The 26,715-nt window shown below is 44.6% G+C and overlaps 1 protein-coding gene across 6 annotated transcripts in view; it reads left to right on the forward strand.

Annotated features, from left to right (window-relative positions):
• Positions 1 to 26,715, forward strand: part of EEFSEC (eukaryotic elongation factor, selenocysteine-tRNA specific) — a 387,397-nt gene that overhangs the window by 287,794 nt on the left and 72,888 nt on the right. For all 6 annotated transcript variants that reach the window (XM_090285918.1, XM_090285916.1, XM_090285915.1 and 3 more), the window contains one exon: positions 21,716 to 22,372. In XM_090285918.1, coding sequence (XP_090142044.1) covers positions 21,716 to 22,372 — 657 coding nt within the window. The remainder of the gene's footprint in view (positions 1 to 21,715; positions 22,373 to 26,715) is intronic.

Consider the following 26,715-nt stretch of genomic DNA (forward strand, 5'->3'; position numbering starts at 1 on the left):
TTGATGCCCATCTTCTGACTCTTCCATCTTGCCCACCCCTGTGAGCTCCCTGCTGAAGTGAAGTGCATCATCAGTTACGTGGCTATAGACCCAGATCCTTGAACAGCCTGACCAATGTTGTAGGCCCTCTGTGGTTGTTGGTAGAATTAGTTCCAAGTGATGCATTTGAGTTTAAATTTGAGATTTTTGATGTTTGCTTTCAAAGTTTTTTTAAAAATTCTAATACTAAAGGCTAAAGATCAACTTGAAAAATACAGCATCATATATAGAAAAATAAAAAGGAGGAGGGAAAAAATCTTGGGCACAGGGTATCCTTTCTGTTACTGTTTCAAGACTTCCAAACATGAAGCTGCCTCTCCTTTCTGGACAGATATTACATTGCTTTTTCTTTTCTTTTTTCTTTCTTTCATTCTTTCTTTTCTTTTCTTTTCTTGGTTATTTTAAATTTATTTTTTATTGTTTTTCTATTACAGTTGTCCCACATTTTCCCCAATTGCTTCCCCCACCCTGCCTACCCCTTCTCCCACAGTCAATCCCCACCCTGTTGTCCATGTTCATGGTCATTTATAGTATGGTGAAATTGTGACAACCATGGTGAAATTTATTACAGTGTATTTTATTGTTTAGTCATGCCAGCATGGCTGAATTAGGTAATTACATTTTTGATATAAAAATGCTTTTAATGTTTTTACTTCAGATGTTATAGGAGGTTATAAAATGTATATTAAAGAATTGCCATTGTTCTATATTGTTTCTTGTGTAGTTAAGTGGCAGAATATTTTTCCTACAAATAGTGAATTAATTTCTACTAAATTATTTCATAAAGTTTTAAAATAATTTGCCTCTTAATTGAAAACCTCCAGCTGGTGGAGAACTTCCATACATTAGATTTACAAGAATATATTATATGCAGAAAATCATGTACCAATCACAATTACATCACAATGTTTTTTGATTATTTTTATATTTAGTAAGGTAAATTACCTGTTAAAAAATTAACACAATCTACTGAAATTACAAACTCATAAGTAAATACTTATATTTGGTTCCAGTAGATCATCCAATTTCTTTTTTTCTTTTTTATTTCTTTTTTTATTGTTCTATGATATTATAGTTATCCCAGATTTTTGCTCATTGCTCTCTGCTGCCCCCCACCCCTCCACCCCCCGCCCCCGACACACACACAGGTTGGGGATTGCCCCAGCCTGTTTTCTCTGTCCATGAGTCATTTATACTAGTTCCTTGACTAGATCTTTCCCCTTCTTTTCCTCCTTCTCACTACCCCCTCCCCTCAGGTCACTGTCAGTCTGTTCCTTGTTTCAATGCCTCTGATTCCATTTTGCTTATTTCTTTATTTTGTTCATTAGGTTCCTCTTATAGGTGACATGCTATGGTATTTGTCTTTCACTGCCTGGCTTCTTTCACTACGTATAATACCCTCCAGTTCCATCCATGTTGTCACAAAAGGTAGGAACTCCTTCTTTCTTTCTGCTTCATAATATTCCATTGTGTAAATGTACCACAGTTTTTTTTATCTACTCATCCACTGATGGGCATTTAGGCTGTTTCCAGCCCTTGCCTATTAAAATAGTGCCACTATGAACATGGGGGTGTTTGAATTGGTGTTTCAGGATTCTTAAGGAATAATCCCAGCAGTGGAATCTCTGGATCAAAAGGCAGTTCCATTTTTAGTTTTTCGAGGAAATCCCATACTGTTTTCCAAAGTGGCTGCACCAGTCTCCATTCCCACCACCAATGCACTAGGGTTCCCTTTTCTCCTCATCCTTGCCAGCACTTGTTGGTTATTGATTTGTTAATGATGGCCATTCTGGCCAGTGTGAGGTGCTATCTCATTGTGGTTTTTATTTGCATCTCTGATGGCTAATGATGTTGACCATCCTTTCATGTGCCTATGGACCCTCTGTATGTCCTCATTGGAGAAGTGTCTGTTCAGGTCTTTTGCCCATTTTTTTAGTTGAGTTGTTTGTCTTCCTGATATTGAGTCATATAAGTTCTTTATATATTTTGGAAGTCAAACCCTTGTCCGAGATATCATTGGCAAATGTTTTCCCATACTGTTGGTTCCCTTTTCATTTTGTTGATGTTTTCGTTAACCGAGCAGAAACTTTTTAGTTTGATGTAGTCCCATTTGTTTATTCTTTCCTTTATTTCCCTTGCCCTAGGAGATATATTGTTGAAATTTTTGCTGTGTGGTATATCTGAAATTTTACTGCCTATGTTTTTCTCTAGGACTTTTATGGTGTCTTGGCTTACATTTAAGTCTTTTATCCATCTTGAGTTTATTCTGGTATATGGTGTAAGTTGGTGGTCTAGTTTCATTTTTTGCATGTTCCTGTCCAGATCTCCCAACACAATTTGTTGAAGGTGCTATTATTACTCTTATTTTATGTTCCTGCCCTGTTTGTCAAATATCAATTAACCTAGAGACTGGGGTTTATTTCTGGGCTTTCTATTCTGTTCCATTGATCTATGTCTGTTTTTATGCCAGTACCAGACTGTTTTGAATTCCATGGCCTTGTAGTATAGTTTGATATCAGGTATTGTGATTTCTTCTACTTTGTTCTTCCTTCTCAAAATTGCTGAGGGTATTTGGGGTCTTTTTTGGTTCCATATAAATTTTTGAAATATTTGTTCTAGATCTGTGAAACATGCCATTGGTATTTTAATAGGATTGTGTTGAATCTATAGATTACTTTGGGTAGTATGGACATTTTAATGATGTTGATTCTTTCCATTCGTGAACATAGTATGTGCTTCCATTTATTTGTATCTTCCTTAATTTCTTTCTTCAGTGTTCTCTAGTTTTCCAAATACAGGTCTTTTGCCTGTTTTGTTAAGTTTATTCCTAGGCACTTTATTTTATCCTGTTGCTTTTGTAAGTGAGATTTTTTTCTAGTTTCTATCTCTAATATTTCACTGTTGGTGTACAAAAATGCCTTCAGTTTCTGAATATTGACTTTGTATCATGCTATTTTGCCAAATTCTCTTATTAGGTTGAATAGTTTTTTGGTGGCACCTATAGGATTTTCTGTGTACACTGTCTTGTCATCTGCAAATAATGACAGTTTTACTTCCTCCTTTCCAATTTGGATGCCTTTGATTTCATTTTCTTGTCTGGTCGCTGTGGCTAGAACTCCCAAAACTATGTTGAATAGAAGTAGAAAAAGTAGACACCCTTGTCCTCTTCCTGATCTTAGGAAGATAGCTTTTATTTTTTGCCTGTTTAGTATGATGTTGGCTGTAGGTTTCTCATATATAGCCTTTATTATGTTGAAGTATGCTCCCTCTATTCCCACTCTGCTAAGCATTTTTATCATAAATAGGTGCTGTACTGTATCAGATGCTTTTTCAGCATCTATTGATAGGATTTTTTCCCCAATTTGTCTATGTGGTGTATTACGTTTATTGATTTGCGAATATTATACCATCCTTGCATTCCTGGGGTGAATCCCACTTGATTGTGGTGTATGATCTTTTTACTGTATTGCTGGATCCGGTGTGCCAGTATTTTGTTGGGGATTTTAACATCTGTGTTCACCAACGATATTGGCCTGTAGTTTTCTTTCATTGTTGTGTCTTGACCTGGTTTTGGAATCAGGATAATACTGGCCTCATAGAAATTGTTTGGGAGTCTTTGCTCTTGTATTTTTTTGGAGTAGTTTGAGAAGGGTGGGAGTTCGTTCTTCCCTAAATGTTTTGTAAAGTTCACCTGTGAAGCCATCTGGTCCAGGGCTTTTGTGTGCTTGAAATTTTTTGATTACTGCTTCAATTTTGCTAGTTGTTATTGGTCTATTCAGGTTTCTGCTTCTTCTTGATTCAGTTTTGGAAGACTATGTGTTTCTAGAAATCTTCCCATTTCACTCCGTTTGTCAAATTTCTTGGCATATAGTTGTTCATAGTAATTTCTTACAATCCTTTTTATTTCTGTGATATCGGTTGTGATTTCTCCTCTTTTGTTCCTGTTTGTATTTATTAATAAATATGTAAAGAGAGTAAGACTGTTATAAGAAAGGAAGAATGGATAAGAGATAATTAACTGAATGATAAATGGTTTTTGAAAGGGAAGAGGGAGGAGCAATAAGAGTAGCAAATAGGGATAAGGCAATGGCAGAAAATTTTTTACATCATATATAAAAATGGGAGGGAAAGAAGGCTGAATGGAGTAAGAGAAGCATAGTGTATAGTATTAGGTTTAAACAATAGTATATATATACATATATATGTATGTGTGTGTGTGTGTGTATATATATATATATATATATACACACATGTATATATATATAGAGAGAGAGAGACAGAGACAGAGAGAGAGAGTCCAAAACCAAAGAAAGAGGAGTACGTAGACAAAGAAAAAAATTGGAGCCAAATTAGAGAAAGTATTTCACTTTAGTACTATCATCAGCCAGTGAGCAAAGATTAGTATAGGTAGGATAGGAATATGAGGGAAAAAAGAAAGAAAGAAAATCCTGAGAGATGTATAGAGGAATTGGACGTGATTTTTGAAATGATAGAGGGAGAAGGAATACCAGGAATGAGGAATGAAAACCAGGCTAAGACAGGGAGAAATTCAAATATTAAATGATTAAAAGAAAGGGCTGGATGGAGGTACAAATGGAGTAGGAGAGGAGAATGATAAGGTTTGATAATTGAAATACGAAAATAGTGAAGATCTATGACTGAAATTGCAGAAATGCCACAACCAGCACCATATTCACAACAAATTAGCAAAGATTGATCAAGGTAGAGAGAGAATAAGTGTATTTTAAGAATGAGGAAAAGGATGTGAGATAACTAGTGAGATAACTAATGACAAGAAAAATAGTATTGGGAGGCTGGAGAGGGGAAAAATGGTATGAGCGCAGAATGGAAACAAGTCATAGCAAGAGAGAAGATAGAATTTAAAACAAAAATAAGAAAAGGAAATGAGATGGTAAAATAGAAAGAGAAGGGAGTAGCAAAATATGAGATTTGAAATAAACTATAATATAAAAACTAGTGACTTAAAGTGCACAGACTAGGGGGACAAGAAATGAATGTTAAAAAGCTATGCAGGCTTCCGGCCAATATAGAGGACTAGACAGACACACTGTGTCTCCCTCCACAACTAAGAAGGAATATAACTACCTCAAAACTGGAGACATCTAGAAGTTCCAGAAAATCGAGCTGCATGGAAATACAGCAAACAGAGATATAAAGAAGAAATACTCATCCAGACAGGTAGGAGGGGCGGAGCCAATGGGATGTCTTGGTGGCAACAGTGGTGTCAGTGGCGGCAGTGGCAGGCCAGCAGAAAGCGCAGTCAAACATTTTAAAAAGTTGAGAGGGACACCTGGGGAGCACTCCCAGCACCAGACCAGACCGCACAGCTCATTGGTTCCAGCACTGGGGACAATAAAGCGTCATTGCTTCTGACTGTGCAAACCAGTGGGGGTTGGGGTGGAGGCAGAAACTTCTAGTCTCTCAGTAGAATCCGCTTGTTTAAAGGGCCCCCATAGTCCTAGAACATCCACAGATGGCCCACTCTTGAAACAGTAGCCAGGGCAACAGCTATAGAGGCGCCAGTCCCATACGGAAGTGGGAAAAGTGACTGGAAAGGGGGCGAGTACTGATCAAGAGGCATTGTTCCCTCTCAGACCCCTCCCCCACACAAAGTGTCACAACGTGGTGAAACAGGTCATCCTGTACTGAGAAATCCCTAAGGCTCCACCCCTTACAACATAACAGGTACAACAGCTCTACCTAAGACACAGAGGCAAACAAACACAAGAGCCTGTCAAGATGAGGAGACAGAGAAGTATGGCCCAAAGGAGGGAATGGATCAAGGTTCCAGTGGGAGAACTAAGCGCCGAGGAGATAGCCAACCTAACAGACATCGAGTTCAAAACACTAGTGATAAAAATACTCACAGACTTTACAGATATGCTTAAGTATGGCAAATGCATAAGGGAAGAAGTGAAGGCTATGCTAAATGAAACAAAGGAAAATCCACACAAAACCAATGGTGAAGGGAAGAAAACCGGGGTTCAAATCAATGATTTGGAACATAAGGAAGAAAAAAACAGTCAACAGTACAAAATGAGGAAACAAGAATTTTAAAAAATGAGGAGAGGCTTAGGAACCTCTGAGACAACTTTAAAAGTGCCAACGTCCAAATCACAGGGGTGCCAGAAGGAAAGGAGGAAGAGCAAGAAATTGAAAGCTTATGTGAGAAAATAATGAAGTAAAACTTCCCAAATTTGGCGAAGGAAATAGATATACAAGTCTAGGAGGGACAAAGAGTCTCAAGCTAGTCCCAAAGAGGACCACACCAAGACACATCATAATTAAAATGCCAAAGGTTTAAGATAAAGAGAATCTTAAAAGCAGCAAGAGAAAAGCAGAGAGTTACCTACAAAGGGGTGCCTATAAACTACCAGCTGATTTCTCAAAAGACACTTTGCAGGCAAGGAGGGACTGACAAGAAGTATTCAATCTGATGAAAAGCCAGACCTACAATCAAGACTACTCTATCCAGCAAAGCTATCATTTAGAATGGAATGGCAGATGAAGTGCTTCCCAGACAAGGTAAAGGTAAAGGAGTTCATCACCAAGCCATTATTACATGAAATGTCAAAGGGACTTATTTAAGAAAAAGAAGATTAACACTATGAACATTAAAATGACAACAAACTCACATATATCAACAACTGAATCTAAAAAATAAAAACAAAAACAAACTAAACAAACAACCAGAACAGAAACAGAATCATAGGTATGGGGATCATTTGCAGAGTTATAAGCTGGGAGATGGGAGGGGAGAAACGACGAAACGGTGCAGGGACTAGGAAGCAAAATTGGTTGGTACAAAATAGACAAGGGGAAGTTAAGAATAATATAGGAAAGGGTGAAGCCAAAGAACTTATGCACAGGACTCATGGACATGAACTAAGTGGGGGTGGTGGGATTGCTGGAGGGAAGGTGGGTTCTGGGAAGAGGGGTTTAAAGGTTAAAGAAATTGGGACTACTGTAACAACATAATCAAGAAAATATACCTTTAGAAAAATGGGGGAGAAAAAAAAGTTATGCAGGAGAGAGAATAACTCAAATCATGAAGAAGACCAATGTGGAATTCATCTCAGTAATGTCTAGTTTTTATCATCTTCTCTTTCTGGATCTACCCCTGGTGATGTCAGATCATGTCCCTATCTGGGCAGTCTGTTTGAGACTAACAGAGATTCACTGTGTTTGTCTCTTTTAGTTAATTTAGTCAATCTGTGATCAGCAGTCAGGCTTAAGCGCCTCCAGAAGGGCAGAGTAATTCCTGTGGGCGGGGCCATTATTCCCCGTCAGGCTGATGCCACTTGGAGAGGAGTGGTAAGCCTGAGCAATACAGCTCCTGCAGTATGGGGGATGTGTCAGCACTGAGATCCCGTCGGCTGCTCTTTCAGTTCTCTTTCCAAAGCCTCCACCCAAAACTCTCCTCAAGTGTCTCTCGTCCACTCTACCCTCCCTCTGCTGGAGCCCAGGGTATGTGGGTACCAATGTATTTTTGTGCATTGTCCCTTTCAGAAAGTCTCTCAGTGTCTTCAGCCATCTCTCTCAGACTGGCAAAAAAACCTGTGGCTTTTCGTTTTTCACAGCTAGATAGTTTCTGGTTTACTCTCGGCTCTGATAATGTAGGCTGGACAGACAAGCTTGGGGTTTAGACCTCACCCTTCTCCGGCAGAACCGCCAGCCATTGAAATATTTCTCCGTACCTTCAACTGCCACCCATGGGAGCCCAGCCAGCCCTCTCGCATCTCCTCCTCACTCTACCAGTCATGTGATGAAGCAACCTCTTCTGTCTGTCCATGGTTATAAGGCTTCTCTCCAGCTAGTGTTCAGTTGGTTACTCTGGATGATTTCTCCACAATTAAGTTGTAATTCCAGATTGGTCTTGGGAGGAGGTTATTTTAGCTTCCACTTACTCCTCCACCCTCTGGATACTGGATCATCAATTTCAGTGATCTTCAGCATTTCCACATTCAAGGAATGATCACCACCACTGGATAAAAGTAACCAAGCAACCTCTTTTGAAAACAGAGAACCTTCTCAAGAAAATATAGAAGCCTGAAAGCATGGGTGGGAAATCAACTTCCCGAGAGACAAAGGCCATTCAGAGGCAGCTTTACTTATCATGGGCAAAGCTAAACCCCTAGATTCTCTTCTGCAGCCCTGCTTTCTCCTGGAGAGGATGACTCTTCAGTTCCTCCTGGTGGACCTCAGTACCATAGCTGCTGCTGGCCCATATACTATGGTTTCTGCAGACTTTTATTCCTGGGAAAGAAAGGAGACACCCCTTTTGTTCCCTCTGGGGGCAGAGGTGGTAAACCTTGCTGACAGCACTCAAGTCATCTTTGTGACCACTTTCTCACTTTGCTTCAGATTTGGGGCCAGACCTCTGTGCCATCATAGATATTGCCGTTGGCTGCTGTGCTCACACTTCAGAGCTAGGCAGTGCTGGGTTTGTGTCCACTCTCACTGTTTACCAGCTGAGTGACCTTGGGCAGGTTGCTGACTGTGCTTCCTCATCTGTCAAACAGTGATGGCAATACCTACCTCGAGGTGGGGGGCAATTGTGAGGATCAGACAGAATGACATGGAGAGCCTGGTGGGATGCCTGCAGGAATCTACGCAAGGGCATTTAGTTGGGGAGAGAATCTATCTAATGGTCTTTCTGTAGGGATAACACATCACGGTGAACTGGTGGAATGGTCTTTCTCTTGTTTCTAATTTAGTTTTTTTCAAAGCTTTTCTCTATAAGTCAAGGCAATAAATAATTACTTTAGAAATTTTTATGAACTATGAAGAAACTAGGGGGAAAATACCTCACCAAGAAGCCCATCACCCACAGGCAACCTTGATTATTTGTTCAATATTATAGAAAAAACCTGTTTTTAGGCTCCTAAAATTGCTTCATATATTTGATTACTTACATAGCATCTCCTCCACTGTGTATTGTCATTTCTCTACTGTTGGGCAGCTAAGTTTATTGCTATCTTTTGGCTCTCATAAGGAAGAGTGAGGTGAATATTTGAGTGACTCATCTTTGCCTTTTGTAGACTTTCTGAGAAGTGCGATTCTTAGACATGAAATGTATTTAGAAGCAATTAGTCCTTTCATAAAGGTTGGACCAGCATGATCTCAAGTGGCAGTGGGGATATGGTGGTTGTGGGGAGCTTGTCTTTGTCTCCAGGTGACTGCATGAGGAATAGGCCATTGCCTTTGGGCACTGAGGTGGAGTTAGTGTGGATCTTCTCAAGTTTGGGGCAGATTATTTTGGTGTCTTCAGAGCACCTGACTCTTGGGCCTGGCCTAGGGCTGTTAGTCCTGCTAGCCAGCTGCTGTGCTAGGCACTATACTGGGAATGTTCAGAACAGTTGAGACTGTTTCCCTTATTGCACCTCATACTTTGCTACTTTTCCTTTTTATTTCATAGTGCCCAGAGACTTGTGCTATCTCTTTCCTCAGCCTGGCAGGTGGCATGGCTATTTCCATAGGTTCCAGGAGGAGCAAGAATTTCCCATCCTGTGCCAGCTGCTTCGCCCGGAGTTGCCTCTACTTCCCCATATGGAGAGTATAAGTTGGACCAGACATCACTTACAGGGCCTCTGGTTCCTTGTCCATTGTCCCTAGCTTCAGGGTGTTTCTTAGCGAGGAGGCTCAAGTCTATGGTTAGGACACTGAGCTGATAGACTAGGAAGTCTCCAGCTGCCCTGCCCACCCAGTCCACCTCCATCTTCCACTTCTCTTGCCCAGAGTCTGGCTCAGTATAAGATAGTCTTTATTGATTGAATTGATTGGAACCTTTTATTATTAGATTTAATTGACTAGAAGATCTGTTTTTTTATTTTTTAATTACATAACTAATTCATGGCCTTCTTGTATCAAAAGTGAAACTTTCAATTAAGGAAAAGGGGGTCATTGCATCATACCTCATCCTGCTGCCTATGTATAGCAGATGCCTGTTCCTTCTTTTGAGTGTATCATTCTAAACCCTCTGTATGCATTACATACATATCTATATCTCCATAAAAATACATAATGCCATTTTGTAAATGTTTGACATTATGTCATGGTTTTTGCACTTTTCTGTTTTGCCCATTATTGGTCTTAGAGATCTCACCTCATCCCTACATACAGAGCTGCTACACCACCTGACCACTGCATGTGTTCGTTAGTGTGGACATTTCATACTGCTCATCACCTGTCCCACTGATGAGCCCTCAGACTGCTGTCCAGTCTCTGTGGTTATTGCCTGTGCTTCAGTGATCGTCTTACTTAGCACAAAGGTGTGTGTTTCTCCCTGTTAGGTATCAAGGAGTAAAAATCCCACCCTTGTTTTTCCTGGAATTCAGTTTCATGAGCTATTCCTGAGTCCCTTCTCTATTAGCAGGCCCTACCTTGTCAAGATGAGATGCGTAGATGGACAAGATGGGGCTCCTACCCCCTCAGAGCCTTGCCTCAGCATCTTCTTGTTCTGAGCCCCACCTCATTGATCTCTGCCCACACCTGCCTGGCACCTTCTTGCACTCCCCCTCCCCACCCCTGTGTTGTCCCTTCTCTCTCGAGCTCATTTACATGGCATCATTCTTCCAAACCCAATTCAGATGTTGTTTCCCCTCACCTGGCTCTCTGAACCCCTCTCTCATGGCACTCAACATGCCATGTTCTCTCAGTAGCACTTTACATATCTGCTCCTACACCCTGTGAGCAAGTGGAGGGTAAGGGCCATGGCTTCTCATGTCCCCAGTGTTGAGCATGGAGCCTGCCTCATAGCAGGTGCTACCCAAATGTGTTGAGTTAAACCCAGCTGAGAGAATTCTAGTGATGACAATAGAGATGGCCCTTAAAGAATGCCCACTGTGAAAGGTGAGCAGAAGAGCACTCAGTGAGGGTGAGTGGGAACAGGGACATGGAGTGTCCTGGTGGCCCACCTGAAAGCTCCAGACAGCCCTCCACAGATGTGAAGGTGGTCAGGCTAGAGAGGCAGTCTGGCTGGATGCTGCAGGGAGTAAGCACCAAGGGCCTTGCGTGACCTGGCCTCTGTACTAGGCAGATAGCCTGGAAGAAACACAGGGAAGGGGTGACTATTGTAGAAATCTAAGCAAGAAATGAGACCCATTGAATGGGAAGAGACTGGGTGTGAGTCAAGTGGACTCCAGGATTTGCCAGCTTATGGGCTATGGGAACTTGAAGGATGAGAAGGAAGCCAGAGGCTGCAGTGTGGATAAGGGTGGTGTCTGGGGCCACCACGTTCACTGAGGGCCTGGCACTCACCAAGTCTTCTGTTAGGTACTAGGCACATGCCTCCTTGTTATATCTTCACAGAATCCCTGTAGCCTAGAACATAGGGTCCTCGTTTTACTGGTGAAGAGATAGGCTTGAAAACACTAGAAAACTTCTCGAAGTTCAGAGCTAGAGTGAAGGGCCCAGTGTGCCCACCTGGAAGCAGGGGACCCTGGGGAAGGTGTGTGCTTATGTAGGGGGCAATGTGGCTTTGATAAGCTCTACTGAAGGAAAGGGGAGCCTCAGGACTGTGGCCCCTTTCTGTCTACCTGGATCTGCCCCTTTGAGATCCAGGCTTGTTTGGGTTCTTTGCTTCAGACTCAGGGCTCTCAGGTGTGTTGTAATTGTGATCACTGCTTCACAGTGACCGTTTTTCTGGGCCTAGCCCTGAAGACAGTGCTGACTCCTTTGGCTTGCCTCCCAAGGATTCCGTACCCCCTAAAAAGCCCAGGAATATCATTAAAAACAAAGCCCAAGTCTTATAGGAAAAAGAAATATCAAACATTGGTGTAACTCAATTTAAAGTTTTATATGATGACAAATGTGTGGAGGGAGGCTGGGAGCAGGAACATAAAGCTTCCTGGCAGGCAGGCCCCTTGTCGCTTTTATGGTCCTTCATTGTTACAATGACTGGGAGGTTAATCACCACAGTTTGTTTGTGAGGGCACCATGGACAGGCAGGGACCTTCAGCAGGCCATGTGGTAGGAAACCAGATCCATTCCTTTCCTCCTTGAGTGCCCACCATGTGGCAGGCACTATGCAGGGATCATAAGTGAACAAAATAAATCCAGCCTGCCCACAGTAGTTGTTCATCGACCTGGAGTGGGAGCTCCGCAGAAAACAATGGAGCACATAAGTACCTATTGGAAATTATGATAAGGTGCTGTGAGTGCTGTGAGGAACACTATAGGGTGCTCCAAGACTCTAAGCAGATGACCTGAACTGTCCTGGAGCTGAGGGGCTTAGGGAGGATGGAAAAAGTACAAGTGGGGAAGATGTATGTGGGCCCTGTGTAACACTGATCATCACCCTTTGTCCAGGAGCCCGGCCTGGGTATTTGGGGCAGGAAGGAGGGACTAGAGCAGATAGACACATAGGCAAAGCTCCGTCCCATCCCTGAGCCTGGAATTGGATCTTTGGGTATCTTTGGGACTCCAGACTTCCTAAGACCATCTTTTTCTTTTCATTGGGGGCATTTCTCATTGCTAAGCAGGGATTTCTGAGAGAAAGGTCTCCCCAGCTCCTCCTTTTCTCTCCCGTGGGACAATTGGTTTTTTGTTGAGGTGCCAGTGGAATTTTTGCATAGGACAGATCCCACATCTAGTCAGCCTATACAATTCCCTGGAGACAAGGCCAGGTGGGAGGAAAAGTGTCTCAAGTGCTGCCAAGATCACATTTTTTGGCACCAGAGCCCAGAGGGCTGTGACCCCAAGGGGATGACCAGCAGCAGGGAGAGGCCTGTGCCGACCTCCACCTGTCACTTCCCTGCCCCGGGCACATATCACCCCTTCCGCCAAGTGATCTATCAGCTTGACAACAATTGAAAAGCCTGCAAAACCAAATGCTAGTAAGGGTCTAAGAAGAGGTCTTTTCTTGCACTACTTCACAGAGCAATTGGTAAAATCTAGTGAAATAACAAATTTGCCCTGGCTCACGTGGCTCAGTGGATTGAGTGCGGGCCTGAGGACCAAAAGGTCGCTGGTTTGACTCCTGGTCAGGGCACATGCCTGTGTTGTGAGCCAGGTCCCTGGTTGAGTACAGGCAAGAGGCAACTGAATGATGTTTCTCTCCTTCTTTTTCTCCCTCCCACCCCCTCTCTCTAAAAATAAACACAGAAATAAAATCTTTAAAAAAAGACAAAAACGACATGATTGACAAAATCTTGGTGGTCAATTCCAGGTGGTGGAAACAAAAGGTAGTTACTATATCATTTGATTTCCTGTACCTTTCTGAATGGCTTTTATTGCTCTGAAAAAAATAAGTAGATGAAAATTGAGCCTCCAAGGCCCATCTGATGTTCCACTCTTGCATCCCCAGAGAGAGTGCCAGGGAAGTTAGGATCTAAAGCAGCAGGGGAATCACTGGCATCCCCCAGGGGCCCACGCTGCTATCTCCTTGAGGCTTTGTTGTGCAAGATGCAGTTAAGGCATTAGGTGGGGGATGTCTTATCGGTATATAGCTTGAAGAAGAGGGAGAAATAAGAGCAGCCAAATTGAAACCTTATTAAGTTTGATAGAGCCAGACATAGATTGATCTTTAAAAGCTTATCTCATTTTCCCTACTCGGTCTGAACCTCTTTGAATTGAAGTAACTGATCTTGCTGTAAGGTTATTAGTGTTAAATCTTGTGTGTTTCTTTTCTTCTTTGATTTACGTTATTATTAAGTAAAATGAAGTTGCAAGGCCCCACCCCTCACCTTTGACACAGCCAGGAGCTCTCAAGCTCATTAATAGAATGATAATGGATAATAGAGGTCCAATCTCATTACAGCCAATGCCATCATTACAAAAAGTTCTGCACATCAAGAAGACTGCCAGGCATAAGGTTTTGCCCACTTCTTTCAAGCATCTGTTGATTCTCTAGAATGTCAGGAGGACCCCAAACACTGCTGTCCTTTAGTTTGTGTGATGGTGTTGGGCCTGTCCATTTTCTAAAAATTTTTTAAAATCCTCACCTAAGAATATGTTTATTGATTTTAGAGAGAGAGGAAGGAAGCGGGGTGGTGAGAGAGAGAAACAGAGAAACATTGATGTGAGAGAAAACCATCAATATATCAGTCAGTTGCCTGCCAGACATGCCCTGACTGAGCATTAAACTTGCAGCCTAGGTATGTGCCCTGATTGGGAATCAATCCTGCAACTTTTTGGTGTACAGGACAACACTCCAACCAACTGAGCCACCAGTCAGGGCAGGCCCTATCCATTTCTTATTCTACAAAAGGAATGCTGCCAAAGGCCCTGCAGGCGAGTGAAATTCACAGTGGTTATTGTATGTTGTTTGGGGTCTCTGTGGTGGAGTAGATATTTATTTATGATGTGATAGAATAATAGAGTATAGGCTCCCAGGACAGGCAGATGCTGTCCAGCATCCAGATGCTGCAGATACATGTCCTAACCTCTGGGGCCTCAGTTTTCTTGTCTATAAAGTAAGATCATGGTTAGCCACCTCAAAGGTTGTTAGGAGAATTATATGGACCTAGGTCTATGAAGCTTCCTTACAGGGCAGGTATCCAGCAAATGTGGAGTGTGTGTCTTCTTTATCTCTGGGTGAGTCACATGGTGACATGATAAAGTCCATTGGAGCATTTGTTGGGTGTTCACTATTCCATGCAATGTGTTAAGAAAAGCAGAGATGAACTCTTGATAATTCCCACTTCAGATTACTTCCACTGTAGGTTTTCAGTAGCCCCAGAAAGAGAGACCAGGTCCTTCTAGGCACTGTGTCCTGCAGAATCTTCAGAATGCTGGAAAACTAAATTACAGCTGCTCAGAAGACTGGAGAAAGTACCTGGCCTGGGAGCAGACAGAAAGGGCTCAGTGCTCTCTCATCTGCTCAGTCAGTGAACATTTACTGAGTATCTGCCCTGTGCTGGGGGTATTGTACTACCCAAAGACAGACATCAAGGAAGTCATATCTGAAACAGTTCGGTGGGCTTGGCCATGAGGAGGCTCTTGCTGACCTTGGCCAGGAGAGCGGCAGCGGCTGATGGCAGAAGGAAAGAGGGCTGGACTGCCCCTGCTTCTGCCAGCTTGAGTCTCATGACAGGCTGACAATTTTCTGGCTTTATTCCATGCCTGAGAAGGGCTCCTCTCACAGTGGCTGGTAAGGGATCTTCCCTCTGCTCCTTTTCTAGAGCCATCTTTCTGGGTTTATGCCTTGGGGTCATCTACATTGTCCATCACCCAAAACCCACAGCTCTAGCCAGCCCATGGCCCAGTTTCTGCTCAGCTGGTCAGAAGACAGGGCCATGGAATGTCAGGCCTGCCTTTTGTCCCACAGTTTATTGTCCCAAGTCTCAGCCTATTGCTTTGTGACCTTGGAGACATCAAAACCTGTTTCTTCATCCATAAAATTGAATGTAAAAATATTGACCTGCCCCATAGGGTTTTTATGAAGAATAACTGACCCAGAAGATGGTAAAGCTTCTTTGTTCATCAGAAAAAGGACCAAACTGCTTAGCAAGCACAAACTTGGGTTTTAACAATTGTTTGCTTGCTTGATGTATTTCTCCCTCCGTCCATACCTCCCTTCCGGGGTCCATTCCTCCCTTTCCCAGAAGTGCTTGGTAACAGAGATAGGGCAAAGACAGGAAGAAGAGACAGCTATGCCCTGTGGGGAGCCAGACTCAGGGACTGGGCCTGCCGAGTGGTCCTTTCCTGTTTCACTCTGACAGGTGCAAGGAACAGTGAGCCTCCCACTCTGCCACCCATCTTTCTCTGCTGCCATTCTAACTGCACCCTGCCAGGGAAACCTGGGGCCTTGGTGAGCCTCAGCACTGCTTCTCCACTGCTTGGAAGCCTCCTTATCCTGGGGGTTGAATGGAAACTCTTAACTGCCCACCCAGTCTCAGGGCCAGTCCTGTCCCCACAACGTGGGTATATATCTCTCAATGGACCTTTGTGGATGTATAGATCCCAGACTCGGACTGGAATTCTCCAAGGGCAGGGACAATGTTGCAACCTATCCATGGCTCCGTTAATTTATTCCACAAATATGTATTGAGGTCTCCTGTTTTTCAGGCAGTGTGTGGACACTGGAAATAAAAATGGAAATAAATAAATAACAAAGCCCTCATTGTTAATAGAGGTTACATTCCAACGTGGAGAGGCAGTCAGTAAACAAATACATGTAAGGTGATGGTGAGTGCTATGAAGTAAAATAAAACAAGGAAGAGAAGATAGAGGGGAATGGGGGTACCACGGTCTTGTCTCTTATTGGGGCATCAAGGATGGACTCTGATAAAGAGGCACAAAGGAATGAAGAAAAAAAGAAATATGAATATCTGGGGGAAGAGCATCCCAGTTGGAGGCAATGCAAGCGCCCTAAGGCAGAAGCATGCTTGGCATGTTTAGGGAACAAGAAACAAGAAGGCTCATGTTACTGAAGTGAGGTGAACATGGGTGGAGGTCAGGAATCACAGCAAATAAAGTCAAAGAAATAATGGGATGATTGTAGGGCCTTGTGGTCATAGTAAGGACATTAGCTTTTTCGGAGTGAGGTGAGAAACCAGAGGAGAGTTTGGAGGCAAAACTCCAGTGTCATGTCATCTTATGCTTAAGCCATGCTGTGTAGAATGTACTGCAAGGGGTGGAATAATAATTAAAGCCCGGTGAATCTAAGACCAGGGTAGGCATCAGATGCAATGGGAAGGGCTGGGGTCTGGTTTGAAGTTCAAGCCTACTAGATCACCTGATGACTGTTTGTATACAAGGGAGCCAAGGAAAGCCAACATGGAACCATGTTTTTTCTCTAAGCATCTAGAAATGTGGAGCTGCCATTTCTGAAAAGGACAGGAACAAAAGAGGTAGGTCTTAGACATAATAAGCTGGAGATGCCACCAGATATCTAGGTGGAAATGCCAGAAGACATTTAGGTCTGTTAGTCTTCTTCCAACTCCCAAACTTCACCTCTTCTGGAACTCCAGCTTCCAGATATCTTTTCTCAAGCTTTCTCGCAGACATCGGTTCACAGAACTCTCAGTTGTCCCTCCTGAAACCTCATCCTTATTCTTTCCCACTTAGTGTGAGGTGGTTCCTTAGACTAGAAATCTGGGAGTTCTGTGTGTGCCAGCCTCTCATTCCACATCTAGCCTGTCACCCCATCCCATCATTCTACTGTAGAAAGAACCCTCTGAGTCTCTTCCTTGCTAATTTCTTTCTTATTTCTCCACATCCCCAATCTACTCATATTCTCCACACTATGCAGTCAAAGTGATCTTTTAAAAGTGCACATTCAAAGGTATCATTCCTCTGCTTCCTATTATCCTTCACAAGGTGAAGGTGGCTGGCCTGTGTGTCCAACCTGACTCCACTCCACTCAGCCAGCCTCACTGTCTTTCAGTCTTAAACAGGCCACATTCTTTTCCAGCTGAGTGGTGTAGGCCCACTCCGCCCTTTCCTCTGCCTGGAGTACCTGTGGGTGGTTCCTTCTCATCAGCATGTCAGCTTCAGTGCCACCTCCTCAGAGAAGCCCTCCCTGACCACCCAGGAAGAATTAGACCCTCCAGTTATTCTCTAATAGCAGCTCCCCATGTTTTTTTTTAATTCTGGATTTATTAGTTGATGATTTAATTAATGCCTGATTCCCCCTCCCCCAAGCATAGGACCCAAACTGTGTCTTTTCTGTTCATCTCTATCATACTGGGGCGTAGTACATGAGAAAAACTTAGTATGTGTTGAGTGAATGCACATACAGTGTCTCAGCCACTTGACACAGATATTAATAAATATAGGGATGGACAAAAGTAGGTTTATAGTTGTACTATAAATAGATAATACAATAATTAATAAATAATAAAAGAATAAACTATGCTTTGCATACTCACAACTATAAACTTACTTTTGCCCACTCCTGCGTTTGGTGAGTGAGTTGGTGAAGTGACGGGTAGAAAATAAATGACTGAAAGGAAAGTCTGTTTTCCCCATTCTTATGCTGGTAAAACTATCTACTTTTCTATATTTTTCAGGTCCTAGATGGAATTTTGTATTCTTGAAATGTATTTTGGCAGAATGAGGGCTTTCCAATGACTCCATGTAGCAATGTTGTCTGTATGCACCCTGAAAGAGCCCACAGTAGTGTCACACCACCCTGTTCCCACCTTTATTCTGTTTCACAATTTCCTGTCTAGGCCCTTCAAATCTTGATTTGCACAGGTATTATTCTTTCTTCTCTGCACAGTGCCCTCTTAAGGCATTCTTTATTATTTCAGCCCTAAGAACATGAGCCCTGTGCAAGAGAACATGCTTTGAATAAAGCCTTGCTTGGTGGTCACCTTGATGGGTGGGTGTGGGGCTGTTAGGCTCTGGCTGCTTTCTCTCAGTGTCTCTCAGCAAGTCTGCAATCTTAGCTCAGCTCTCTGCCAGGTATGTTTTTGCCACGAGGGGAATTTCTCCTCCAGAATCAGGGGCAGTCATTCTCTTCAGAGGTACTGGATTTTTCAGCAGCCTCCTGTGCTTGGCACTGAGGATGCAGCAGGAGGTAGATCATGGCCCCTGACTTAAGGACTTAGAAGGGAAGCTGATACAAATTTGATAGGCAAAAATTAAGAAATCCGACACTGTCAAATGTTGGAGAAAGTGTGTATTCATCACCTGTCTCTGGCCCTGCTTGTAGAAGGTACATTGGCACTTTAGCAGAGATGGACACTCACTCCCCCTGGCACCAAGCAGTTTAGTCCATGGCCTGTGTCCTCCAGAACCCCTTCTTTGTGCACCAAGCAGAATTCTTGTGTGAGAAGGAATCCATATTGGCATTTTCCAGTAAAAAACTAGAAATGGCCCAAGTGAGCATCTATAGGTGACTAGATCGTGGTCTGTGCATACCATGTGATGTACCACGTTAGCAGTGGGAGAGCCACAGGTGCTGCCAACACAGGCGCCAAGTCAAAGTCCAACAACTCACAAAACAAAGCAAATTATTGGTTAGGCATATGTCCTACGTATGTAGTCAGTCTCTATGTAGTCCCTCTCTGTATTGCGGTTCACTTACCGCGGCCTCACTGTATCGTGAGATTTTAAAAAATATTATATTTAATTATTTATCACAGATTTTTTGCTATATCGTGGGATTTTGCAGTACTGTATACCTATGTTGTTAAAGTTATGTAGGTTTAAGAGTAGAATAAATGTAAGGTTCCTACTTCGCAGGGAGGTCTAGAACATAATACCCGTGGTAAGTGAGGGAATACTGTGCTACCATATACAGATGTATATAAAACGAAAGGGAATGCAACACACCAAATTTAAGGGAGTGGTTATCTCCAGCTGGGGCAGGTGGAAGAGGTAGGTGGGGTGGGAGCACATGGAGATATAGAGTTCTTGGTAATGTTGAGTCTTAGGTAGATCATGCATTGTGGATGTTTATTATATTATCATTTAAATCAATAAGTACGTGGAGGTGGGCTGACGAGGGCCATCAACCAGCAAAGACAAGTCAGGCTCGGAGTCCCAGAGGCTAGTAAGCAGCTCTTTCCAGAAGGGGCAGGGAAACCCTCCCAGGAGGTGCCCTGAGAGCTGGGGTTTTAGGGACGGATGAGAATTTGCCAGGTGGAAGAAGTCCCAGGGAGAAGGAGCTTCATGGACCCAGGGCAGAGACATACAGAACCATGGTGTGTACAATGAACTTTCAAACTTTCATTGTCTGTGGTTAAAGGGTGGGGAGAACATGGGGCAGGAAGAGCTGTAAGGTGGGCCTGGTGGTGGGAGGTTCCAGTGAAGGCAGAGGAGCTTGGAAAGCCAAGAGGATGCTGGGGGCTGTGGCAGCCCCCACCAACCCTGAGCAGTGTCACTCAGTGGGAGGGTGGTTCCTCATAGGAGTTCAGTCAACCAAAGCATCTTGTTCATAACAGGTACACCCAAAAGGTTTGAAAGTAGATGTAGAATATAGGAGCCCATGTACATGTTGGTGCCAAAGCATTGTGTCATCAGACCTGTGTGTTAGAAAGCTGGCCTGGAGGAGAGGGCAGGACTCTGGGTTGTTGCGGGTCTTGGGGGAAGAGTTGTAATTCAGATCCTATCTTAGTGTAAGATAATATTCATTATTCTCCAGTTATTCTGAGATGCATTCCTAAAACTCTTAAGTTTCCTTTTGCCCCTTACAGACCAATTCAGAGATGTTTTATATTTCTTTTTGATTGATTTTGGCTCTGGGTTTTGACACTGTGCTGCTCACTTTCTCTGCCCCCTGACCTCTTGGTTAGGCAGTCAATGATCTTTAAACAAGCACTTGAGTATTATAGCTCTCCAAGAAGGGACCTGGGCCTGATGTCAACACAGCATTCTCCATTTATCCAGCGAGAAAAAAGTGTTCCACACACCCTACTTTGTAGACAGAGATGTTTGTGAACTGAAGGTCAAAATTGTCTTTAGTTTAATAGTTTTTGATAGCAGGTTTTCTGAAATATATTATACATTTCTCTGCTTTGCTAAGCAGAAATCCATGAACATGATTTCATCTCACCTCTGAGACAGTGGATCTTAGTAGGAACATCATTTCACGAACATTTGTTAGAGCCTGTTCCATGTCTGTTCCTGATTTACAAACTGTGGGTACAGAAATCTGCCTGGTGTAGAGTTTGTGTAGTGGTTTAGAAGCAGAGATAAAATCAGGTTTGCCTAAACTCCTGGGTGACTTCCCCCATCTGCCTGCCCTCTCCGACTCGCCCTCCCTGCTGAGTCCCTCCTGCATCTTTGTTTATTTCTCAACTTCACCAAGCCCTTCTTTCAGGCCTTTGTACTTATTGGTTCCCCTATTTAGAACTTTTCCTGAAGCTTCACATAGCTTCTTCCTACGATCAGGTCTTAGTTCTCACGTTGCCTCTGTAGAGGTCTTTCCTGACCACTGACCTAAAAAAGCCAGACCCTCCTCTGACCCCAGGCCTTCTCTATAGCATGTTATATATAATATGCATATATATTAGTTATATATATATTTAAACACATAACATTTTTTATTTTATTTATGTTAATATACATTTAGTTAATATATTAATATGTTTATTTATGATTTTTTGGATATTAAGCTCTTTAATAACAGACCTTGCTCTATTCCTACCCTTAAAACAGAACCTAGCAAACAGCCAGGATCTGTGTATTGATGAATGAAGAGTGGCCCTGTCCTGAAGAAGCCCACAGGCTAGCAAGCAAATGGGTACCGATTAAGCCATGATAGCACAGCAGGCTAAGTGTGACCCAGAGGGGCTAAGGTGGCACCACAGAGAGAGCAACAGATCCTACCCACTGGAGTATGGGAAAACTTCCCAGAGCAGCAGTGTTCGGCCTGGGCTTTTAAAGACAGATGGGCATAAGTTGGCAGGCTGAGGAACTGGGGACCATTCTGCATGGGGTGGCAAGCCTATACAGAGGGCTCAAGGCAAAGAAGTGTGGGAATGGAGCTTAGGGCGGAGTAGAGACTAGAAGATTGGAGGAAACTAAGGTAGTGCAGGATTTCACTGCCGTGACCACTGCCCATATCCTGGACTAGGTGCCCTGTGGACCTGGACGTTACATTTGCCAGGTAGAGTCTACTGTGTCCAAGGGGAGTCTGGCCCCAGAGTTTCCCCTCAATTGGCACATGGTGGCATGGGACAGCGATTTCTCCAGCTAGAGCCCTTCCCCTCAACCTCAAGGCTTGTGGGTTTCATGGGCTTTGTCTTTTTCTCCTGACCAGGTTGTAAAGAAGGTCAAATCCATGCAGATGTTCCACATGCCTGTCACCTCGGCCATGCAGGGAGACCGACTAGGCATCTGTGTCACTCAGTTTGATCCCAAGCTGCTGGAACGTGGCCTGGTGTGTGCCCCTGAGTCCCTGCACACCATCCATGCAGCCCTTATCTCCGTGGAGAAGATTCCATATTTTCGGGCACCCCTGCAGACCAAGGCCAAGTTCCACATCACAGTGGGCCATGAGACGGTCATGGGCCAGTTGATGTTCTTCAGCCCTGATCCTGACAACTTTAACCACGAGCCTGTGCTGGACACCTTCGACTTCTCCAAAGAATACCTGTTCCAGGAACAGTACCTCTGCAAGGATCTGGTGCCAGCGGTAGCAAGCAGTGGCCAGGCCAATGAGAAGAGGGGCCAGGCCACAGAAGGCCACTATCCCCAGCAGCAGTGGGCCCTCGTAGAGTTTGAGAAGCCCATCACCTGCCCTCGGCTGTGCCTGGTGATCGGTTCCAGGCTGGATGCAGACATTCACACCAACATGTGTCGGCTGGCCTTCCATGGCATCCTGCTGCATGGGTTGGAGGATAATAATTATGCCAAGAGCTTCCTGCCCAGACTGCGAGTGTACAAGTTGAAGCACAAGCATGGCCTTGTGGAGCGGGTAAGCAGCTCCTCCCTACCCATTGCCCTTCTATCTGGCTCTAGTGGCTGGGGTGGACACGGTTTGGCATCTGTGGTGAGAGCCAGGAAGGCTTCAGAGACTTTCTGGTTACAGCTTCTATACCTTTTAGACAAGGAAACTGAGGCCTTCAGTGGTTAATGGCCCAGGTTCTCTCAGGCCATTAATCATTGTGCAGGAGCCTAAACCCAGGCATGGGAGCCCACTGTACCCACTGCAACCCAGCTGCTCTGGCTTCCCTCTTCTCTTCTTTAGGTAGCAGAGATGCCCACATAGGGCAGAGCAGGCCTGGCTCTCACAAGCAAGTTTCAGACAGCAGTGTTTCACCTAGGCCAGTAACCAGCAGTGTCAGTGGCCTTCCTGAGCTTTCGATGGGAGGCTGGCCATGGCTCTCAGTTGGGGGCTGAGTCTCATCAGTCAGGGTGGCTTCCATGTCTGCTCTAAGCCAGTCATGTCAAGGGAGAAATCATGGCTGGTCATGCAGGACAGTCTGGGCCAAGTCTGTCCTTAGCCTGTGGGTGGGGAGTCGGGGGTGGGGAGTAGGGGCTAATGGTAGCAGTGTGTGCCGGCGAGCAAGAGGTAGGAAGGTACAGGAAGATGACAGAGAGGAAGGGTTCATACTACTGGTTTTCTGGAGTACCTGATGTCACTGGAGGTGGGTCTTAAGTGTGTGGGTAAACCAATCTAGTTTATAGGCATGTCATTAGGGTGGATAGATATGGTGGCCTGAGAGAGCCTACACAGGGTCCCAAAGTCCAGGAATCCCCTCCTCCCATTGGGTAAATCTGCCCTCCCCCAACATCCATCCCTACAGGTCTGAGTGGGAATTCATGCCTACTGGACCTCACATGAATGGGTGGACAAATGTGCAAAGCTCACTAACCTCACTGTCCCTGAGGATGGCTGCCTGGGTTTGGGTCTGTGCAGGTAAGGGAAGGCCAAGGGGCATGGGGGTGGGGCACTGAGACTAGGCTTTAGCTGACTGAGCTTGGTAGTGTCAAGACCCCAGTGTTGGGGGGCTTAGGGTCCTAGTGGGGTGCACCCTTGTAACTGAGCAAGTGGGTTTGGCTGCCTGCCACAATGAAAACAAACTTATGAGACAGGCACTGATGCAAAAGGAAAAAGGTTTTTATTCTGATGCCGCAACCTGGGAGAATGGTGAACTTACATCTCAAGACCATCTCATCTTCCTGCTCAAGCCTGCAATTATAGGGATAGGGAGGGAATGGCTTTTTTCCCTATCCAACTATCTTGCTAGCTTTTTTGTGTGCTCAGGCCCTATCCATTCATCTTTCTAGGCCATGGTTCACTCAGTGTAAGTACCTTCCCCTGCACCATCTTAGCCATTGGGGGAGACACCCTGGTGCTCCCTGATTGTCTACAGTATCAGGATCAGTGGTGGGGGAGGCTGCAGGATCTGCCATCAGGAAGCCTGGAGGTGCTACAGCCCTCAGCCTACCTCCCCTACACTTGACATGGTGCCTGCACATCTGGGAGAGCTGGTTGGAGTCTACTGGGCACCCCTAGATCCAAACACACCTGCATGCAGCCCCACTGCCCCCTCCTCTTTCCCACATGGCCTGCCCTTCCAACTGACTATCTATTGTAATACCCTAAGGCTCTTAGCAGGCCCTATAGTTCTGTTCCCCAGAGAGAGGGTTGAGGTCACCCCTCTGGTCTAGCCCTGCCCACATCAGCACAGGCTCCAGGGCAGTGTCAAACTGAACAGGTGCTCAGGAAAAGGTACCCAGGACTTTGGGCATTAGACAGTGTTGGGGTTACCATTACCTACCACACTCCCATCTCACTCCATTCTTCCATATGCCCAGGTTTTCTCCTCTGGAGTTCTCTGTCATTGCAGACCCTTCTCCTCCCCTACTCATCTCAAAATGCTTCCTAGGTACTCAGGCCCTGTTCCTCTTTCTTCTGCTTACACCGAATGTGCCCTCTGATGGACAAATGAGAAGCAGCGCCTTCCTTACCTGCTCACAGGCCCATAACATGGGATTCCCATCTCCATGAGCACAGTCCCCCAGCTCAGCCAGGCAGTTTTGTCACCCTGTGTGTGGATCCTGGAGCAGGGACTACATCCCACCTCTGCTGTTCTCTGGGCAAGGGACGGTTCTCTATGAATGTTGATTTCCTCATCTGCAGAGCAGTGGCATATGCCTAAGCTCCTGGAGTCACTAAGGCAGTGTTGAAGGCTGACCATCAGCCCAAGGCCAGCCCCAAGATGCTGATTTAAGATGAAGGTGATAAAGCACACATCAGTCATTTGTCTAGCTTGATTTATTAGCAGCATTATGGAGTATAATTATTTTGTGGTGAAATATCTACCATGGAATAATATCCCACTTGGTGTGTTCATGGATCTAATTGCCCACACACAAGCCCGTCAGTGTTGGGGTGGCAATCACCTCCTCTAAGGACAGGAGCATGGGTTTGTGAGCAGCAGGTAAACCCCACTGCTGAAATGACTCAAGCTAGAATGTCCTTGGTGGGAGACTTTCCTTCCTGGTAAGGTTGGTAAGGCATTGAACTTGGGGATCAGATAGGTAAGGTTCAGACCCTGGCTATGGCATGCAATACTGCATACCTTGGGCTGCTGTTTTATCTCAGCATCCTCATTCATTCATGGCAAACTGTTGACCTCATAGGATTGTTTTGAAGGAACCGCCATAGCACAGGGTGTCACATGTAAGAGTGGACTCTAGTGCAAGTGTAGCCAGAAGGCTGGGATGTTTGCTTTAAGCAGGACCCAGAGTGCCAAGATATTTTCAGATTGCTTGGTTGGCCACTGTCTGGGCTGTGTGGCAGACTGGTCAGATGTGCGGGCCTGAGGAATGTCACAGTGCTGCCCCATGGGGTCAGATGGGGGTGAGATGGGGGAGTTTGTGTGAGAGCCCGAGATCAGTGCTTGGCTCCTAACAGTACTTGCTGTTTTCATGATTATTAATTTTTAAATTCTTGGACTCACAGTAATAAATCCTTGGGTTTGGGGACAGAATGGTATTTCACTCCCTACACAGGACATTATTATCCCTCTTTGAAACACAGGGACCAGTTCCCCAACCCTGTCAGGAGCCACCCACGGCTTCTGGAAGTGGCATATTCGGGGAGGGAGTAAAGAGTCAGTCTGAGACTTCTGGCCAAGATGGAGGCCTAGACAGACATGTTGAATCTCCCTCCACAGCTAAGGAGGAATACAGCTACCTCAAAACTAGAGACAAGCAGAAGTTCCAGAAAATCAAGTTGCATGGAAGTCCAACAAACAAAGATAAAAGAAAAAATACTCATCCAGACAGGTAGGAGGGGCAGAGTATGGGGCAGAGAAAAAACAGTGTGGTGGCTGCAGCAGTGGTGGCAGCAGCAGGCCAGTGGAAAGTGCAGTCACACATTTTAAAAAGTAGGGAGGGACGCCTGGAGAGCACTCCCAGCACCAGGCCAGACCACATAGCTCGTGGTTCCAGCGCCATGAAAAATAAAGTCTCATTGCTTCTGACTGTGCAAACCAGTGGGGGTTGAGGCGGAGGAATAAATTGCCAGTTTCTCAGTAGAGTCCGCTTCTTTAAAGGGCCCCCACAATCCTAGAATGTCCACAGACCCACCCACTCTGGGAACGATGGCCAGGGCATCAGCTAGAAGGGCACCAATTCCATACAGAAGTGGGAGAAGTGCCTGGAAAAGGGGCGAGGGCTGAGCAAGCCACATTGTTCCCTCTCAGACCCTTCCCCCACATACAGCACCAAAACATGGTGAAACAGGTCAGCCATCCAGACAAATACCTGAGGCTCACCCCTTACAACATAACAGGTGTGACAGCTCTACCTAAGACACAGAGGCAAACTAACACAAGAGCCCATCAAGATGAGGAGACAGAGAATTATGGTCCAAAAGAGGGAATGAATCAAGGTTCCAGTGGGAGACCTAAGCAACGAGGAGACAGCCAACCTAACAGATGGAGAGTTCAAAACACTGGTGATAAAGATGATCACAGACTTGAAAGATATGCTTAAGTATGGCAAACGCATAAGGGAAGAAGTGAAGGCTATGCTAAATGAAACGAAGGAAAATCCACACAAAACCAGTGGTGAAGGGAAGGAAACCGGGGTTCAAATCAATGATTTGGAATATAAAGAGGAAAAGAACAGTGAACCAGTACAATATGAGGAAACAAGAATTGAAAATAATGAATGCAAGAAGATGGTGGAAAAGTGAGGAGGGGCTGCCCTTGCTTGCTCCAGAAACTGGTCTATAGTTTCAGCTGAATGTGGACAGAGCATCTGTTAACATCTGGATACTGGCAGACGTTGAGCCTTGGTGCT

Source organism: Furipterus horrens, unplaced genomic scaffold (assembly GCF_987537825.1).
Source record: "Furipterus horrens unplaced genomic scaffold, mFurHor1.1.pri manual_scaffold_8, whole genome shotgun sequence".
In the NCBI taxonomy this organism is placed as follows: domain Eukaryota; kingdom Metazoa; phylum Chordata; class Mammalia; order Chiroptera; family Furipteridae; genus Furipterus; species Furipterus horrens.